General features: G+C 35.6%; 3 protein-coding genes across 8 annotated transcripts in view; 2 read left to right on the top strand and 1 right to left on the bottom strand.

Moving 5' to 3' along the window:
• The window catches only part of LOC134840457 (adenylate kinase isoenzyme 6-like), a 478,618-nt gene that overhangs the window by 87,496 nt on the left and 370,972 nt on the right, over window positions 1-20,150 (top strand). The window lies entirely within an intron of this gene.
• LOC134840454 (calmodulin-lysine N-methyltransferase-like) overlaps window positions 1-20,150 on the bottom strand; it is a 525,993-nt gene that overhangs the window by 192,074 nt on the left and 313,769 nt on the right. The window lies entirely within an intron of this gene.
• The window catches only part of LOC134839350 (protocadherin Fat 1-like), a 216,854-nt gene continuing 198,971 nt past the window's right edge, over window positions 2,268-20,150 (top strand). For all 6 annotated transcript variants that reach the window (XM_063854866.1, XM_063854865.1, XM_063854868.1 and 3 more), the window contains exon 1: window positions 2,268-5,723. In XM_063854866.1, the coding sequence (XP_063710936.1) occupies window positions 2,357-5,723 (3,367 nt within the window). In that variant the 5' untranslated portion in view covers window positions 2,268-2,356. The remainder of the gene's footprint in view (window positions 5,724-20,150) is intronic.

Genomic DNA, 20,150 nt, shown 5'->3' with positions numbered 1-20,150 from the left:
AAGATCTATGACATTACAGCAGCTATAAAGTTGGTTTACACAGTCCCTTCACATAGAACAGTCTCTGGGGGACCAAGCCTCCGCTCCCGTAATATTCCTGAGATAACGCTCTTATCTCTTATAATTCGTGTCCCGGGAGGGTTCCGTGGTGTATTTCTTCCCCCACTCAAGCCTCCTTCTCCACCAATATCTGTTAACAAGTGTCTTATCGTGCGTTGTTGCCACGATCAGAGGCTTCGTGTTTTCCGTCTCTGGTACGACTGTTTTTCACAATATCTGTCGTTGTTCTGAATCTCGTCACAATTTCAGTCAAAATGGCCGTTTTTCGTATTTCTGAGAAATACTCTTCTTCCAATCGAAATTTTAAAAATAAAAATTCTAGAATATTCCGACCCTCCTTCGCAATACTTTTTCATCAATAAGGCCTTTAGTCGTTCTTTTTTACGTCGCCGGAAAGTTGTGCTGTGTCATCTGGCAGAATGGCACATTTAGATTATTCAGCAAAATTTTTAATACAAATTAATGCTACTTTGATGCTATCTCTAGAGAGACAGTTGAACTGGGCGTTAAAAAGAACATATTTCAGATCGAAATTTAAATCTTCTTCCCTTCTTCGCATTAGCAAATCGTTCATTGGAATCGAGAAAAGAATTGAGCTAAAGTGTATAACATACTTATACCAATATCTTACAAATAAAAAGAAGGCTTTTCAAAATACATTGAGACTACCGACTGCCAATTATAGGCTCAACAAAAGAACGAAAAAAATTATTTTTGACAAACATTGTTCAACCGCTTCTCTACAAAAATCATTTTTTCATTTGACTTCTAAAAAATGGAATTCACTGCCCATAATTTTGCGCAATTTAGAAAAATCGAGAACAGGATTCAAGAAAAAATTGAAAGAATTTTACGTGAGTGAATTGAGAAACAGTCCAATATGTACAAATACAAATACGTGGCGTGATTTCCGTTTTTGCTAGTTCTATATGTTTTATTTTAGTTTAATTTTTCACACATTGTTTGAAAGAGAATCTGTATATACTCTGTATATACGCTGTATGTTTGGACTATCTGTAAAATTGTTTGTAAAGTTTTAATACCAGCTCGTTCTTAATTCTTAAAACTGATGTTTTTTTAGTATCCGTAACTTCATATATTTTAATCAACCAATTTCTGAACTGTAACCGAACTTGTTTTGTTTTGTTTTGTTTATTGCTTGTTTTCTGATGTTGTGTTTTTGTTTGATGTAACCAATGAATTTTAACAACTTTATTATTTACACTTTGCTATACTGATGCCTCGGCTTTTATTGTATAGTAAGTCAGGTGTTCTTTCTTCTTCTTCATTTCTAAAATTGCTCTTCCTATGTAAACATACTGACCAAGTTCATTTACCATACAGGTCTCACGTTGGAATATGCGGCTCTGAATTATGTCTTCTGGCAATTGGAGAATTAATTTCGCTGCGATATAGTTGCATACACAAGGCAAATTCGACAATTTGATTTTTGCTAGTTTAGGGTGATTGTTCTTGGGTCTATGAGCCCTTGGAAAGCATCCCATGGGAAATACCGTCCTGTTAAGTAGAATGATTCCTTCGCTTTCGATGCTTGTTATGAATTGCTCTGCTTCGGGGGGAGCAATAATTGTCAGTGTATGAAGTTTGCGGTCATCTTTTGTCACAGTTATTGTTTTTGAGATTGTCATCTTCTGTTGCATTGTTGCGGGGAATTGTTTCAGTATATCAGAAGCACAACTTCGATATGCCTGCGCCAGATTTTCAGCTGACTTTACAATTTCTCTCGAGATCGGGGGAATGATTTTGATTATTTGGATTTGTTTTGTTTCTGCCGTCGATTTGTTTGCTGTTAGCGCATTTCTGAATTTTGTCTCCGTCAGCACTTCATTAGTAATTGGTAGCTGAGATTCCGTCCGTTGTTGTTGACTCATGACGTGGTTTAACTCTCGTGGGGGCACAAAAAAGCCTTCACCCGGAGATTTACTTTAAAAAAAATAGATTTTTCTCTTTCAAAATGTAGAAATCAGAAGGCAAAAACATCAACTACATTGCACGTGTGAAAAAAAAAATTTTGCCAAAAAAGTAGTTTACGAAAAAAATATTTGTTGAATTTTTTTTATCATGAATTCGAATCACGCAAAAGCAAGAAAGCTTGTTCGTTTTGAGATTGATCGCCCTCATTTGGCGTTTTATTCAAAAATTAAATGGACAATATTTTATTAATAATTTTGAACTTACTAATTGATTTATCAGTTACTCAACTTTAATTTTTACATCTGAAAAATTAAAACCCACCATGTAGAGATTTTTACCTGGCTGAAAAAGCATTTATCAAATGCTTCATCTAATAGCTTTTTTCCTTGTGTTTATTGCTCCTGGTGGAGGTGTCCTGGAGTCCAGCGAGCCGCAATTTCAACATCCCATATATCACCTTCGAATTCAGGAAAATGCCGGACCCAAAACTTATTGTAAAGGCGACAGAAAAATTGAACTGAACATTCAAAATTATCAAGAAGTACATTTCAAACTGGTTGAGGAAGAAGTGCATGGTGGATCGGAAATTTTCAAGGTGGAGGAGCAATTTATTGGAACATACGTCTGCGCTTTAATAAGAACGAAAGGCGGGACCACTAGCTCAAGCTCACTTAACAGAGAACGGACTAGTTCATATGTTTTTTCACTTCAAGCGATCCTCAGATCAAGTCACCAGGAAATTGTCAAGACCACAAAGATTTTTATCAATGTTCTTGATGTTGATGATCATCCACCTTATTTTCTGAATCATAATTTTCACGTTAATTTATATGAAAGTACTGAAGTGGGGAGCTCAGTTTTTAAAATTAGTGCAGTTGATTCCGATGAAGGGAGAAATGGCGAATTGTTTTTCACGATTGTTGACCCCATTGAGAATAATTTTTTCTTGGACCCGCACTCTGGTGAGGTTAAATTGGTTCGACCACTTTCATTCAAACGAGAACCAGATTTGAATCTCAAGGTGATAATTGACGACAGAGGACAGAAAAATTACCCCGGAGCTTCACATACCAGTTCAAGGGAAACTATTCATTTTCACGTCCAGCAAAACAACACTGAAGCACCCACAATTACTCTTACTCATCTGCCTGCTGTTATAGAACATGGCTTGAAAGGAAGCCTATATGCTATTCTGAAAGTGAACGATAATGACAGGGGAGTAAACGGAGAGATTCGGAATGTTAGGATCTATTCAGGTGACCCGATGGGTCATTTTGAACTAATTCAAAGTCAAAACGATCCGAATTTTTGGGATTTAAAAATTGCGCATTCATTGGACAGAGAAGATATGCCGGATGGTTACAACCTAACAGTTGAGGCAACGGATGCTGGAAGCCCAGCGCGCTACACTTTGTACAACCTCCCTGTCCACGTCATAGATACAAATGACAATAAGCCAATTTTTCAAAGTGACTTAAGCCACAAGTGCAAGGAAGTGCTTCCGCCCTTCACTCCATTATTCAAAGTTATCGCATATGACAAAGATATTGGACAGAATTCTAAAATCAAGTACGATATTTTATCAGGAAACGATGAAAATATGTTTTGGTTGAATCCAGATAACGGGTGGCTTTTTAAATCAGCTCCTCTATGGCATCATTTAGACTGGAAGTATTATCTTAATATTAGCGCTACAGATCAAGCCAACTTTGGTTCGCAAAAATCTGAAATCGCTATTTTTTCTATCAATGTAATTGACGAAAACAATCATGCTCCTGTAACCACAAAGACTTCTTTCTCGATAGATGAATCAGTGACTGCTGGGTCAATAATAGGTTCTCTGACATCCGGTGACAGCGATGTACATAGAACATCTGATACATCTCGTTTCTTCTACAAAATGCTCGGAAGCTATCAGGAAAACAACATACCATTTTACTTATATCCAAATGGCTCGATAGCAGCCATACGAGAAATAGACTTTGAAACTATGCCGAATTTATACGAGTTTTATGTTCGCATTGAAGATAAAGGTATTCCATTTTCAAGAGCCTCAGACGAATTAATTTCCATTCTAATTTACAACACTAATGACGAAAAACCCCTGATGAAAGATAAATCATGCAAAGTTAAGATCCCATTCGATATTGAAGCTACCACTCTTGTTAATGTTGAAGCTGTTGATCCCGATGGAACGCCTGTAAGCTACAAAATTATAAAGGGAAACGAAGACCAAATTTTCGAAATTAATTCCATAAACGGTCTTTTCGGCCTGTCGCCTAAATGGAACGATTATCGCCTCACTGAAGTAACTAAATATCAAGTCTTAGTCGTTGCATCTGACGATTTATTTGATTCTGAGCCGCTCTTAATCGACATTGAGGTCAATTTGGAAGCTGGATCCTATCTTCATTGCGAAGATTCAAACGCTGAATCAAAAGTTGAAGAAATGAAGAAAGCGAAACAGAAAGAAACAAAAATGCGCGACAGTTACATGTCTTCACCATTCGAGCCATGTTGCGAAAACAAGAACAAACCTCGAATCGAAATGGTTGACAAGAAAAAGTTTTTTGAAGTAATGGAAAATATTCCCATTGGAACAACCGTGCTTTCTTTTCACATGTCAGAATTTATTCCTTCGGGCGCCGATGGTGATGAAGGGTTTGCATCTATGCTTACGTCTTCGATAAGCAGTGGAAACGAAGATGCGTGTTTCACAGTTGACTTCGACAACTCAATAACCTACTCGGATCCTAATCCGACAACCTTTGTGCGCGTGAAGACTCTGTCACCGCTGGACCGCGAGGTTAAAGATTCTTATAATCTTACCTTGACTGCCTTCGATCTGTCACCACCATATCACAATTACTCAGTTTCAGTTACAATTAGAATTTTAGATGAGAATGACAACTACCCAAAGTTTTTATTCTCGGGAAATCAGCAACTCAGTTATGTTGCTGCAATCAAAGAAAATGTTTATCAAAATGAGCCGATTTTGCAAGTCAAAACTGTTGACGACGATTTGGGTGACAATTCAAGAGTTTCATACAGCCTGCCGATTAAGAACGATTTTTTTTCTGTTGATAAAGACAGTGGTAATTTGTACCAGCTCCAAGCTCTTGACCGTGAAATGAAAAGCTATCATGTTTTCAAAATAGAAGCGGTGGACCATGGAACGCCTAGTTTGAAATCTCACGCAGTCATCAACATTACAGTAAGGGATGTTAACGACAATCCACCTAAATTTTACTCTGACTACTACAAGTTACGAATCCCGGAAGATTATCCCATTAATGCTTTTATTGTCCAAGTGAAGGCCGTTGATATTGATTTAGACAGTGAAGTTTCCTATTCATTCGGTTTTGGGGACCATCATATGTTAAGGCTTGACAGCGAAACTGGAGTGATTCTTCTTGCCAGAAGCCTGGACTATGAAACCCAGAAAGTGCTGAATCTTTCGGTTATTGCTCGAGATTCTGCCACGGAACCTTTGTCAGCATCTGCCAATGTTGTCATCGAAATTACTGACGTCGATGAAAATGTTTACGCTCCTGAGTTTCAAAACGAGTCCCAATATGTGTTAGCGAAGATTCCAGAAAACAGACCATCGGGGTCTTTAGTTACGCGTGTGTTTGCTGTAGATTACGATGAGGGCGTTGATGGACAGGTGCGATATGCAATTGTGGGCGGAGACGGACACGGCAGATTTTCCCTAAACCCGATTACAGGTAAGTTAAATTAGAAAAATTCATCTTATGATTTATTATCTTCGGAAGTGTTTATTCGTGTTACGATTGCGTAAATTTCAAAATCAAATTGTTAGGATTGAGAAAAACAACGCATACCCATTTTTAAAGCTTCTTTGAGTTTTGAATAGTTACCATCTTTGTTTCTATTGAGATAAGGACCAAGGTTTGTATGAGGACCAAAATTTTGTAACGAAATTATAAAGTGGAGTCAAGACTGCTCAAATCTCTTTAAATTGTTTAAAGTAGTTTTTGGTTTCATTGCGCCTACAAATAGCAATCATTATCTAATTGAAACATAGAAAGCACGTTGCTGTGGAAATAGCTCAGAATTTTCTCACCGTATTCTTTAAAAAAATAATAAAAAAGTTTTCCTTTTCAAATTAGAGTCGTTTTCTGTGTATAGTGTGATAAAATGATCACAACGAAAGCCTAGAACTTAGGCATATTTGACTGTCATAGTAACATAGGAATACTGGACAACAGTTTTTTTCTGAAAATGAAAAAAAAAATAACCAAGATGCCGCTACAAAAAACTTCGAAAACTAATTTTACTTAAGTAAAACTGAATTTTCAGGGCTTCAATAAAATTTTCACGGTTTATCCTTCAATAATAAGCCTGCGCCATTGCTTTACTCACTGGAAATTGAACTGAAGCTCAAAAAAGTGTAAACTAGTTTTTCTCGACACTGGGATAACTTGCTTGTGTTTTTAACTTTGCGATAATCAAGGGTATTGCAATCGCGTACTAGACTTTTCCACCGTAAACAAAATTGTTCACAGAAGTCGCCTCCTAGAGCACGGACTCACTCGTATACTTCCTTTATTATAAATTCAATGAACCACCTGGCGCATCTGGCGTAAAGGTAACACGCCTGATCGAAAAAGCAAAGGCTTGTAGTTTGAATCCGACCGGAACCTTTTTTCAACCAAATTTGGTGCTTTTTCAGACTACCGTCCGTCTGTTTTTTTTGTCTGCTTAATTCCCGCAGCACAGTTTTTTGAACAGCTTTCTTCTATGTTACTTTCACACCCATCCTTCACGACAAATCCCGGGAGTTCGATTCCCATATCTGCTACGAATTGACTAAAGTTTCCATGCTGTTTGCCTCAAAACCGGGAAATTTTCAATATCCTAGCTCGAATAAACTCTAAAAGGGTTTCATTAGGGCTTATCGCTTTACCTTATATGTCATTTTTGATTATAGAACCTCATTTTGATTGGAAACTTATAAAATTGCATAGAAACTTCCTTTCCACTATTCTTTTGTCCCATAAAACAGTCAAAATTGATAATTTTTCTCAGCTTTGCCTATATCTGAGTAATCTCAAATCTCCGAAAAACAGTCTTCGGCCACACTTTTGTATGCCATTTTGAGGGTATTGATGACTTAAGAAAAACTTATTTCTCGAGTATCAAAAAATTAGATAGAATTAAGCATCATCGATGATCTTTTTTTTGATAAATGAAGGGATAGACGAAGGCATATTTTAAAGTATTCTCATTGTTTGCCCTGGGTTTTCGAATTTCAAACAAAAATTATACTTGCCAAAATTTTAAGATATATAATGTGAAGTTTTTTTATTGCGAGATATAATATAATTTAATGACACATCGTAACAGAAAATACGAGAGTTAAAGTAACCCGGATTATTTATGCTTGTGGTGACGGATTATTTATGCTTGTGGTGATTTTTTTTATTCAAACGGATTAGTTATGCTTGTGGTGATTTTTTATTCAGTCGCTTTTCGAATTTCTAACAATCATATTTTGACGGAAATTTTGTATACCATCTATGAAATATTGTTACTCGTAGCTTAAATGCAAATTTTTTTTTACCTGTGATCATTTTTCGTAAAGTTATGGGTGTTTGAAAAACGCTAATTTGACCAATTTAGGATAATTAACTTGAGAAATGTTACGTTCTTATAACACGCGAAAGCAACGGATAAACGGGCAAAGTGAATTGAGGCAAACTATTCGGTCCTTTGATTAGGACAGACGCAAAATGTATTCCTTTTTAGTTCACATTAGCGTGTAGGGAATACATTAAGAAAAAAAATAAACTTTTTCTTTTTTTACAACTTAATTAGTCAGTTTTTGAACAAAAAAGCTTTGAATTGGCCTTTATGTGCAGTTGGAACATTCAGGGCTTCGCCCTGATATACGAGCAGTCTTGTTGCTCCGACTTTTGAAGAAAGTGAGGAATATATATGCTCGGGTTGATTTTTTCAAAAATGTCTCTCTCGGGTGATGGATCCTTGGACCTTCCTGGGCCACGCCGCATTCGCTCACCACTATAATAACCTGAACGGAGTCTATCGAAACTTTTGTTCTTTGATGTTGAAAATGTAGCGCGCTTTATTTACGCGTCTCGGGTTATCCCGCACCACAAAAGCGTACCAAATTGTAATGAGGCAAGCTAATTGGTGTTGTTAATTCCATACACGACTGAAATTTTAATGCATCAAATTTGAAATTATCAGCCTAAAATCCATAGCTTGTCAATTTTTCGTGAACGAAAAACTATTCGATACCAGTTAACGGCCAGTCAGAGCATTCAGGGGTTTGCCCTGATACGGGAAGTCTTGTTTATTCGATGCTAGTTAATTGCTTTTTTTGCTTGTGTACGCGAAGCGCTGCTTTATCTCCATCTAAAATATTTTAGTTTTTTTTTGCTACTTCTTTAGGCGAAGTCTAGCCTCATCTGTTTTAAATTTTGTGGACTGTCAATTTCGTGCTGCGCCGCCCTAAAACAGACTTCAATTACAGCTTAAATTTAGCTGATAGCAATAATAGCTACTCAATGGTGAGGTTATTTTATGAAATCCCAAATTCAATCTTTTTCTTTAGTCAATATAATGCAACTAGCAGGAAATTGACAGCTGATCGAGTGTCATAAATACAGGAAATTGATAGACTAAAATGACACAGCCGAATGTTATGTGTCGTCTTCTTATTTCTTTTCCACCTTAGGTCTAAGATCTAAGTTGAGGTTGTCAGCAATGGGATTTGCTGTTTTTTCTATGGTCTGTTGATTGCAATTTCCTTTTGAAATGGCAAGAGCAAACTAAGAAAACCAATGGGCTCAAATAGCTTTTAATTTGTGACAAACTGAATGAGAACTTTAAAGAAACAGAGCAAACAACTCTAAGTTACGTTGTCTTGTTTTGTAGTTTTTCCCTATCGCAGTAACTTTTTTTGCATTAATGGATCCCGGTAAAAGCACTCAAACAGAAGTCACACTAGAAAGAGAAAATTTTTTTTCAAAGAGTTATTTGACCTCTCAAGGATTATTTATTCGTAAGTGCACCTGATCTGAGCGCTGTATTTTGACTGAATGCAGCCTGTGAAAACAATGAGTCCCAATAAAAATGTTTTTCAGTGCAATACTTGAATTATTTTTTATGAAACAACGGAGCGCGGTTGTCCCAATAATTACTAATGTTCTCAGCTCAAATTAGACCAAGCGTAAATAAGTGAGAAAGCAATCATCACACCATTATGACATTGTTATTATTTTGATTAAAACTTGGAGCTTGAATATATGGATCTATCGAAATTTGTTTAAAAAATGGCAAATGTAAAAATTTCCGTGAATGTATCTTCTAATTAAAGATAACTCGTTGCATTTGTATTTGAAATTTCTTTTTTTTAAACATTTTAACTTATTTGGAGATGTTTTTTCAGTTCAAATCAATTTCTTGCGAATTCATTTTTAGCGCAGGTCTTGGGCGTTTGAACCACTGATCTCTTGTTTACTAGACAGTCACTTTAACCCCTAAGCCTCAAGACCTGTCAGGTTTCTTTGTTCCATTATGAAAATATGCATAACTTTCTTCAAAGTGCGTTGTTCGTTTGAAGCTGAGGGTGCTTGAATTATAGTTTTTTTTTCATTCCCAGAAAACGAATAGAATTTTCAATACCTTTGAAATTGGTAGATTTTTTCCTTCCAGAAATGAAATGATTCTTTTATTTTGGTAATTGTGTTCTAGCGGAGGTCTTGGGCGGCTTTGAACCACCTTCTCCTGTTTACCAGACAGGCGCTTTAACCTCTAGGCCAAAAAACCTGGCAGGTTTCTTTTTCCTCATGAAATTATCCGTATATATTTTGTCACTTATGATGTGTTTCTCATCAGGCTGAATTTGCTCGACTTACAGTTTTTTCAATCCCAGAAAATCAACAAAAATTTTAACACCTTTGAAACCGCTAGTCTAGGGCTTGAACCGCTGAGCCACAAAATTGTCAAGTTCTTTTTTTCTGTATAAAGTTATGCCTAATGTTCCAAATACGTATGTCCATTCCCAGAATTCGAGTAGAATTTTCAATACCTTTGAAATTGCTCGATTCTCTTCTTCCCAGGAATAGAAATGGTTCTATCTCCTGCAAATTGATTTCTAGCGCCCGTTTTCCAGAGAAGCGCTTTTACATCTAAACCACAAGATCTGCCAGCTTCCTTGTTTCATTAGAAAATGATCAGTATATTTGTTTAAATTACGTGTTTCATTTCAGGCTGAATTTGGTTGACTTATAATATTGTTTCATCCCCAGACAAGGAAGGAAAAATCAAATTTTTGAAATTGCTAGAAATTTGTCTTTCCAGAAATAAAATGAGTTTATTTCCTGCGAATTGGTTTCTAGCCTTGTTCTTTGGTGGATTTGAACCACCGATCTACTGTTCACAAGACAGCCGTTGTAACCGCCAGGCCACAAGGTTTGTCAGGTTCATTTTTTCAACCCAATGTTCCAAGCAGGTATCTGATGTGAATCTGAAATTGCTTAACTTATTTTTTTTTCATTACCAGAAATAGAATGGAAGTTTCAATACCTTAGAAATTGCTAGATTTTTTTCGCAGGAATAAAATGGTTACATTTTCTGCCAGTTAATTTGTGGTGCAGCTTTTGGGCGGCTTTGAACCACCTTCTCCAGTTTACTAGACAGGCGCTTTAACACTTAGACCAAAATATCTGCCAAGTTGCTTCGGCTCATTATGAAAATCCGTATGTTTGTTTCAATTATTTGTTTCAATTCAGGCTGATGTCGCTTGTTTCCTAATTTGAATCGCAATTTGAATCACCGATCTTCTGTTTACGAGACAGGCGCTTTAACCGCTAAGCCAAAAGAACCTAAAGGCTCATTTTTTCAGCTTGAGAAAATGGGTTCTTTTGCTTCAAGCACGTATGTCATTTGAAGTTGCTTGACTTAATTTTTTTCGTTCCTAGAAAATGAATGGAAGTTTCTATACCTTCAAATGGAAATTTCCCTATTTTTTTCTTTCGAGGAATAAGTTGGTTCTATTTCCCGCCTATTGTTTTCTAGCGCAGCTATAGCACAGTTTTTTTCAGAGTCAGTTTGTTCGATTTTTTTTCCAAGTACGTTTGTCTCGTAAAATAGCTTGACATGTAGTTTTTTCCAGGGATATTAAAATTCTTATACCTTATGAATTGCTAGATTTTTTTTCCAGGGATAACATGCTTGCATTGTCTCCGTGTTGTTTTAAAGCGCAAATCTTGGGCAGATGGGGACCACCGATTGGCTGTTTACGAGACGCTTTAACGGCTAAACCACAACACTTATCAGGTTCTCTTTTTTTCAATTTGAAGTTATTTGTTTTTTGTTCAAAGCACGTATGTCATTTGAAGTCGCTTGACTTCATTATCAATTTGAGTAGAAGTTTGAATACCTTGGAAACTGCTAGATTTTTTTGTTCCAGGAATAAGATGGTTCTTTTTCATTTCTATTGTTTTCTAGTGCAGGTCTTGGGCTTTTCTCAATCTCCAAGCTCCTGTTTACTAGACAGGCACTTAAACCGCTAAGCCACAAGATATTTTGCTTTCAATTTTTTCTATTTAAAGTTATTTGTTTTTGTTCCAAGCACGTATATCATTTGAAAATGCTTGACTTATAGTTTTTGTTTCATTAACACAAAGTGAATGAAAGTTTCGATACTTTGGAAAATGCTATTTTTTTTTTCTGATCAGGAATAAGATAGTTCTTTTTCCTGCTGATTGTTTTCTAGCCAGGTCTTGAGCGGATTTGAACCTCCGATCTCCTGTTTACTAGAAAAGCACTGTAGTCTCCAAGCACGTGTGTCAATTATAAGCACGTATGTTCCAAGCATGTATGTCATTTGTAGTTGCTTGACGTAGTTTTTTTATTCCTGGAAATTGAGTAGAATTCTCATTACCTTGGAAAATGCTAGATTTTTTTCTTTCCAGGAGAAAATGATTCTATTTTCTGCGAACTGTTTCCTATCGCAGGTCTTGGGCGGATTTGAGCCATCAATTTCCTGTTTTCGAGACAGAAGCTTTAACCGCTAAGCCACAAGACCTGTTATTTACGCTGTTTTCGATTTAAAATTATATATTTTGTTTCAAGCACGTATTTCATTTGTAGTTGCTTGACTTAATAGTTTTTTTTCATTCATGGAAGATGAGTAGAATTTTCATTACCTTAGAAAATGATAGATTTTTTTCTTTTCCAGGAATTGAATCTTTTTCCTACGAATTATTTGCTAGTGCAAGTCTTGGGCGGATTTGAACCGCCGATCTCCTATTTAATAGATAATCGCTTTAGTCTCTAAGCCACAAGAATGGTGGGTTTCTTTTTTTTCGATTCAAAATTATTTGCTCTTGTTCCTAAGACATGTCATTTGTTATTGCTTGACTTAAAGTTTTTTGTCTGGAAATTGAGTAGAAATTTCAATACCTTGGAAAAAGCTATTTTTTCCAGGAAGAAAATGAAAATTTCTCTTGCGAATTGTTTTCTAGTGAAGGTATTGGGCGGATTTGAACCACCTATCTCCTGTTTAATAGAAAGGCTCTTTAACCGATCACCCACAAGATCTGTTGCTTTTAGGTTTTTCTAGTTAAAATTATGTGTTTTTGTTTCAAGCACGTATGTCATTTGAATTTGATTGACTCATAAGTTTTTTGTTTCATTCCCGGAAATTGAGTAGAATTTTCAGTACTTTGGAAATTACTAGATTTTCTTTTATTTCAAAGAAGAAAATGAAGCTTTTTTGTTGGCGGATTTGAACCACCTATCTCCGTTTAATAGAAAGGCGCTTTAACCGATCACCCACAAGACCTGTTGCTTTTAGTTTTTTCGATTTAAAATTATGTGTTTTTGTTCCAAGCACGTATGTCATTTGAATTTGAGTGACTCATACGTTTTAGTTTCATTATCGGAAATTGAGCAGTTTTTCAGTACTTTGGAAAATGCTATTTTTTTTTCTGATCAGGAATAAGATAGTTCTTTTTCCTGCTGATTGTTTTCTAGCCAGGTCTTGAGCGGATTTGAACCTCCGATCTCCTATTTAATAGATAATCGCTTTAGTCTCTAAGCCACAAGAATGGTGGGTTTCTTTTTTTTCGATTCAAAATTATTTGCTCTTGTTCCTAAGACATGTCATTTGTTCTTGCTTGACTTAAAGTTTTTTGTCTGGAAATTGAGTAGAAATTTCAATACCTTGGAAAAAGCTATTTTTTCCAGGAAGAAAATGAAAATTTCTCTTGCGAATTGTTTTCTAGTGAAGGTATTGGGCGGATTTGAACCACCTATCTCCTGTTAAATAGAAAGGCTCTTTAACCGATCACCCACAAGATCTGTTGCTTTTAGGTTTTTCTAGTTAAAATTATGTGTTTTTGTTTCAAGCACGTATGTCATTTGAATTTGATTGACTCATAAGTTTTTTGTTTCATTCCCGGAAATTGAGTAGAATTTTCAGTACTTTGGAAATTACTAGATTTTCTTTTATTTCAAAGAAGAAAATGAAGCTTTTTCGTTGGCGGATTTGAACCACCTATCTCCGTTTAATAGAAAGGCGCTTTAACCGATCACCCACAAGACCTGTTGCTTTTAGTTTTTTCGATTTAAAATTATGTGTTTTTGTTCCAAGCACGTATGTCATTTGAATTTGAGTGACTCATACGTTTTAGTTTCATTATCGGAAATTGAGCAGTTTTTCAGTACTTTGGAAAATGCTATTTTTTTTTCTGATCAGGAATAAGATAGTTCTTTTTCCTGCTGATTGTTTTCTAGCCAGGTCTTGAGCGGATTTGAACCTCTGATCTCCTGTTTACTAGAAAAGCACTGTACTCTCCAAGCACGTTTGTCAATTATAAGCACGTATGTTCCAAGCATGTATGTCATTTGTAGTTGCTTGACGTAGTTTTTTTATTCCTGGAAATTGAGTAGAATTCTCATTACCTTGGAAAATGCTAGATTTTTTTCTTTCCAGGAGAAAATGATTCTATTTTCTGCGAACTGTTTCCTATCGCAGGTCTTGGGCGGATTTGAGCCATCAATTTCCTGTTTTCGAGACAGAAGCTTTAACCGCTAAGCCACAAGACCTGTTATTTACGCTGTTTTCGATTTAAAATTATATATTTTGTTTCAAGCACGTATTTCATTTGTAGTTGCTTGACTTAATAGTTTTTTTTCATTCATGGAAGATGAGTAGAATTTTCATTACCTTAGAAAATGATAGATTTTTTTCTTTTCCAGGAATTGAATCTTTTTCCTACGAATTATTTGCTAGTGCAGGTCTTGGGCGGATTTGAACCGCCGATCTCCTATTTAATAGATAATCGCTTTAGTCTCTAAGCCACAAGAATGGTGGGTTTCTTTTTTTTCGATTCAAAATTATTTGCTCTTGTTCCTAAGACATGTCATTTGTTATTGCTTGACTTAAAGTTTTTTGTCTGGAAATTGAGTAGAAATTTCAATACCTTGGAAAAAGCTATTTTTTCCAGGAAGAAAATGAAAATTTCTCTTGCGAATTGTTTTCTAGTGAAGGTATTGGGCGGATTTGAACCACCTATCTCCGTTTAATAGAAAGGCGCTTTAACCGATCACCCACAAGACCTGTTGCTTTTAGTTTTTTCGATTTAAAATTATGTGTTTTTGTTCCAAGCACGTATGTCATTTGAATTTGAGTGACTCATAAGTTTTAGTTTCATTATCGGAAATTGAGCAGTTTTTCAGTACTTTGGAAAATGCTAGTTTTTTTTCTTTCCAGCAAGAATATGAATATTTTTCTTACGAAATGTTTGCTGGCGTAGGTTTTGGGTTGATTTGAACGACGGATCTCCTGTTTGCTCGACAGGAGCTCTAACCGCTAAGCCACAAGACCTGTTGGTTTCAGTTTTTCGATTTAAATCTATGTGTTTTTGTTCCAAGCACGTCTTTCATTTGTAGATGCTTGACTGATAGTTTTTTCTTTCCCCGAAATTGAGTAGAGTTTTCATCATCTCGGAAATTGCTAATTTTTTTTGCTTTCCAGGAAGAAAAAGAATATTTTTCCGGCGAAAGTTTAGCTAGACCAGATCCTAGCCGGATATGAACCACGGATCTCCTGTTTGCTAGACAGGAGGTTTAACCGCTAAGCCACAAGATCTGTTGCTTTTAGTTTTTTCGATTTAAATTTATGTCTTTTTGTTCCAAGCACGTATATCATTTGAAGTTGATTGACTTACAGTTTTTTTTTTTTCATTCCCGGAAATTGAGTAGAATTTTCAGTTCCTTGGAAAAGTTAGATTTCTTTTTTTCCAGAAAGAAAATGAATCTTTTTCCTGCGAAATGTTTGCTGGCGTAGGTCTTGTGCGGATTTGAACCACCGATCACCTATTTGAAGATAATCGCTTTAGCCTCTAAGCCACAAGAATGATTGGTTTCTTTTTTTCCGATTCAAAATTATTTGCTCTTGTTCCTAAGACATGTCATTTGTTATTGCTTGACTTACAGTTTTTTGTGCGGAAATTGAGGAGAATTTTCAAAATCTTGGAAACTGCTGAAGTTTTTTTCTTTCCAGGAAGAAAATGGATCATTTTCATGTGCATTGTTTGCTAGCGCAGTTCTTGGGCGGATTTGAACCAACGATCTCCTGTTTACTAGACAGGCACTTCAACTGCTAAGCCACAAGACTTGTAGCTTTTAGTTTTTTTCGATTTTAAGTTTTGTGTTTTTGTTAGAAGCACGTATGTCATTTGAAGTTGATTGACTTATAGTTTTTTTCATTCCCGGAAATTGAGTAGAATTTTCAATACCTTGGAAAATGCTAGATTTTTTTTACTCTCTAGGAAGAAAAGAAATATTTTTCTGCGAATTTTTTGCTAGCACAGATTTTGGGCGGAGTTGAACAACGGATATCCGGTTTACCAGCCAGAAGCTTTCACCGCCAAGCCACAAGACCTGATGTTTTTTTAGTTTTTTTGATTAAAAATGATGTGTTTTTGGTCCAAGCACGTCTTTCATTTGTAGATGCTTGACTGATAGTTTTTTTTTCATTACCGGAAATTGAGTAAAATTTTCATTATCTCAGAAATTGCTAATTTTTTTTTCCTGGAAGAAAACGAATATTTTTCCTGCGAATTGTTTGCTAGCACAGGAGATTTAGACAGGCGCTTAGTAGACAGGCGCTTTAACTGCTGAGCCAAAAGACCAGTTGATTTATGGTTTTTCGCTTTAAATTTATGTGTTTCTGTTCCAAGCACGTATGCCATTTGAAGATGATTAACTTATAGTTTTTTGTTTCATTCCCGGAAATTGAGTAGAATTTTCAGTACTTTGGAAATTAAAATTTTATATATTTGTTTCAAGCACGTATTTCATTTGTAGTTGCTTGACTTAATAGTTTTTTGTTCATTCATGGAAGATGAGTAGAATTTTCATTACCTTAGAAAATGGTAGATTTTTTTCTTTTCCAGGAATTGAATCTTTTTCCTACGAATTGTTTGCTAGTGCTGGTCTTGGGCGGATTTGAACCACCGATCTCCTATTTAATAGTTAATCCCTTTAGTCTCTAAGCCACAAGAATGGTGCGTTTCTTTTTTTTCGATTCAAAATTATTTGCTCTTGTTCCTAAGACATGTCATTTGTTATTGCTTGACTTAAAGTTTTTTGTCCGGAAATTGAGTAGAATTTTCAATACCTTGGAAAAAGCTTTTTTTTTCCAGGAAGAAAATGAATATTTTTCTTGCGAATTGTTTTCTAGTGAAGGTATCGGGCGAATTTGAACCACCTATCTCCTGTTTAATAGAAAGGCTCCTTAACCGATCACCCACAAGATCTGTTGCTTTTAGGTTTTTCTAGTTAAAATTGTGTGTTTTTGTTCCAAGCACGTATGTCATTTGAATTTGATTGATTCATAAGTTTTTTGTTTCATTCCCGGAAATTGAGTAGAATTTTCAGTACTTTGGAAATTACTAGATTTTCTTTTCTTTCCAGCAAGAATATGAATATTTTTCTTGCGAAATGTTTGCTGGCGTAGGTTTTGGGTTGATTTGAATCACGGATCTCCTGTTTGCTCGACAGGAGCTTTAACCGCTAAGCCACAAGACCTGTTGATTTTTGTTTTTCGATTTGAATCTATGTCTTTTTGTTCCAAGCACGTCTTTCTTTTGTAGATGCTTGACTGATAGTTTTTTCTTTCCCCGAAGTTGAGTAGATTTTTCATCATCTCGGAAAATGCTATTTTTTTTCTTTCCAGGAAGAAAAAAATATTTTTCCTGCGAAAGATTAGCTAGACCAGATCCTAGCCGGATATGAACCACGGATCTCCTGTTTGCTAGACAGGAGGTTTAACCGCTAAGCCACAAGATCTGTTGCTGTCAGTTGTTTCGATTTAAATTTATATCTTTTTGTTCCAAGCACGTATATCATTTGAAGTTGATTGACTGATAGTTTTTTTCTTTCATTCCCGGAAATTGAGTAGAATTTTCAGTTCCTTGGAAAAGGCTAGATTTGTTTTTTTTCCAGAAAGAAATTGAATCTTTTTCCTGCGAAATGTTTGCTGGCGTAGGTCTTGTGCGGATTTGAACCACCGATCACCTATTTATAGATTATCGCTTTAGCCTCTAAGCCACAAGAATGATTGGTTTCTTTTTTTTCCGATTCAAAATTATTTGCTCTTGTTCCTAAGACATGTCATTTGCTATTGCTTGACTTAAAGTTTTTTGTGCGGAAATTGAAGAGAATTTTCAAAATCTTGGAAACTGCTGGAATTTTTTTCTTTCCAGGAAGAAAATGGATCATTTTCACGTGCATCGTTTGCTAGCGCAGTTCTTGGGCGGATTTGAACCAACGATCTCCTGTTTACTAGACAGGCCCTTCAACTGCTAAGCCATAAGACTTGTAACTTTTAGTTTTTTTCGATTTTAAGTTTTGTGTTTTTGTTCGAAGCACGTATGCCATTTGAAGTTGATTGACTTATAGTTAGTTTTTTGTTTCATTCCCGGAAATTGAGTAGAATTTTCATTACCTTGGAAAATGCTAGATTTTTTTACTTTATAGGAAGAAAAGAAATATTTTTCTGCGAATTTTTTGCTAGCAAAGATTTTGGGCGGAGTTGAACAACGGATATCCGGTTTACTAGCCAGAAGCCTTCACCGCTAAGCCACAAGACCTGATGTTTTTTTAGTTTTTTCGATTAAAAATTTTGTGTTTTTGGTCCAAGCACGTCTTTCATTTGTAGATGCTTGACTGATAGTTTTTTTTTCATTACCGGAAATTGAGTAAAATTTTCATTATCTCAGAAATTGCTAATTTTTTTTCTTTCCTGGAAGAAAACGAATATTTTTCCTGCGAAATGTTTGCTGGCGTAGGTCTTGTGCGGATTTGAACCACCGATCACCTATTTATAGATTATCGCTTTAGCCTCTAAGCCACAAGAATGATTGGTTTCTTTTTTTTCCCATTCAAAATTATTTGCTCTTGTTCCTAAGACATGTCATTTGCTATTGCTTGACTTAAAGTTTTTTGTGCGGAAATTGAGGAGAATTTTCAAAATCTTGGAAACTGCTGAAATTTTTTTCTTTCCAGGAAGAAAATGGATCATTTTCACGTGCATCGTTTGCTAGCGCAGTTCTTGGGCGGATTTGAACCAACGATCTCCTGTTTACTAGACAGGCCCTTCAACTGCTAAGCCATAAGACTTGTAACTTTTAGTTTTTTTCGATTTTAAGTTTTGTGTTTTTGTTCGAAGCACGTATGCCATTTGAAGTTGATTGACTTATAGTTAGTTTTTTGTTTCATTCCCGGAAATTGAGTAGAATTTTCATTACCTTGGAAAATGCTAGATTTTTTTACTTTATAGGAAGAAAAGAAATATTTTTCTGCGAATTTTTTGCTAGCAAAGATTTTGGGCGGAGTTGAACAACGGATATCCGGTTTACTAGCCAGAAGCCTTCACCGCTAAGCCACAAGACCTGATGTTTTTTTAGTTTTTTCGATTAAAAATTTTGTGTTTTTGGTCCAAGCACGTCTTTCATTTGTAGATGCTTGACTGATAGTTTTTTTTTCATTACCGGAAATTGAGTAAAGTTTTCATTATCTCAGAAATTGCTAATTTTTTTTCTTTCCTGGAAGAAAACGAATATTTTTCCTGCGAAATGTTTGCTGGCGTAGGTCTTGTGCGGATTTGAACCACCGATCACCTATTTATAGATTATCGCTTTAGCCTCTAAGCCACAAGAATGATTGGTTTCTTTTTTTTCCGATTCAAAATTATTTGCTCTTGTTCCTAAGACATGTCATTTGCTATTGCTTGACTTAAAGTTTTTTGTGCGGAAATTGAAGAGAATTTTCAAAATCTTGGAAACTGCTGAAATTTTTTTCTTTCCAGGAAGAAAATGGATCATTTTCACGTGCATCGTTTGCTAGCGCAGTTCTTGGGCGGATTTGAACCAACGATCTCCTGTTTACTAGACAGGCCCTTCAACTGCTAAGCCATAAGACTTGTAACTTTTAGTTTTTTTCGATTTTAAGTTTTGTGTTTTTGTTCGAAGCACGTATGCCATTTGAAGTTGATTGACTTATAGTTAGTTTTTTGTTTCATTCCCGGAAATTGAGTAGAATTTTCATTACCTTGGAAAATGCTAGATTTTTTTACTTTATAGGAAGAAAAGAAATATTTTTCTGCGAATTTTTTGCTAGCAAAGATTTTGGGCGGAGTTGAACAACGGATATCCGGTTTACTAGCCAGAAGCCTTCACCGCTAAGCCACAAGACCTGATGTTTTTTTAGTTTTTTCGATTAAAAATTTTGTGTTTTTGGTCCAAGCACGTCTTTCATTTGTAGATGCTTGACTGATAGTTTTTTTTTCATTACCGGAAATTGAGTAAAATTTTCATTATCTCAGAAATTGCTAATTTTTTTTCTTTCCTGGAAGAAAACGAATATTTTTCCTGCGAAATGTTTGCTGGCGTAGGTCTTGTGCGGATTTGAACCACCGATCACCTATTTATAGATTATCGCTTTAGCCTCTAAGCCACAAGAATGATTGGTTTCTTTTTTTTCCGATTCAAAATTATTTGCTCTTGTTCCTAAGACCTGTCATTTGCTATTGCTTGACTTAAAGTTTTTTGTGCGGAAATTGGGGAGAATTTTCAAAATCTTGGAAACTG

The sequence above is a fragment of the Symsagittifera roscoffensis genome, chromosome 2 (genome assembly GCF_963678635.1).
Source record: "Symsagittifera roscoffensis chromosome 2, txSymRosc1.1, whole genome shotgun sequence".
Lineage (NCBI taxonomy): Eukaryota > Metazoa > Xenacoelomorpha > Acoela > Convolutidae > Symsagittifera > Symsagittifera roscoffensis.
This window is presented reverse-complemented; position numbering and strand designations above follow the sequence as displayed.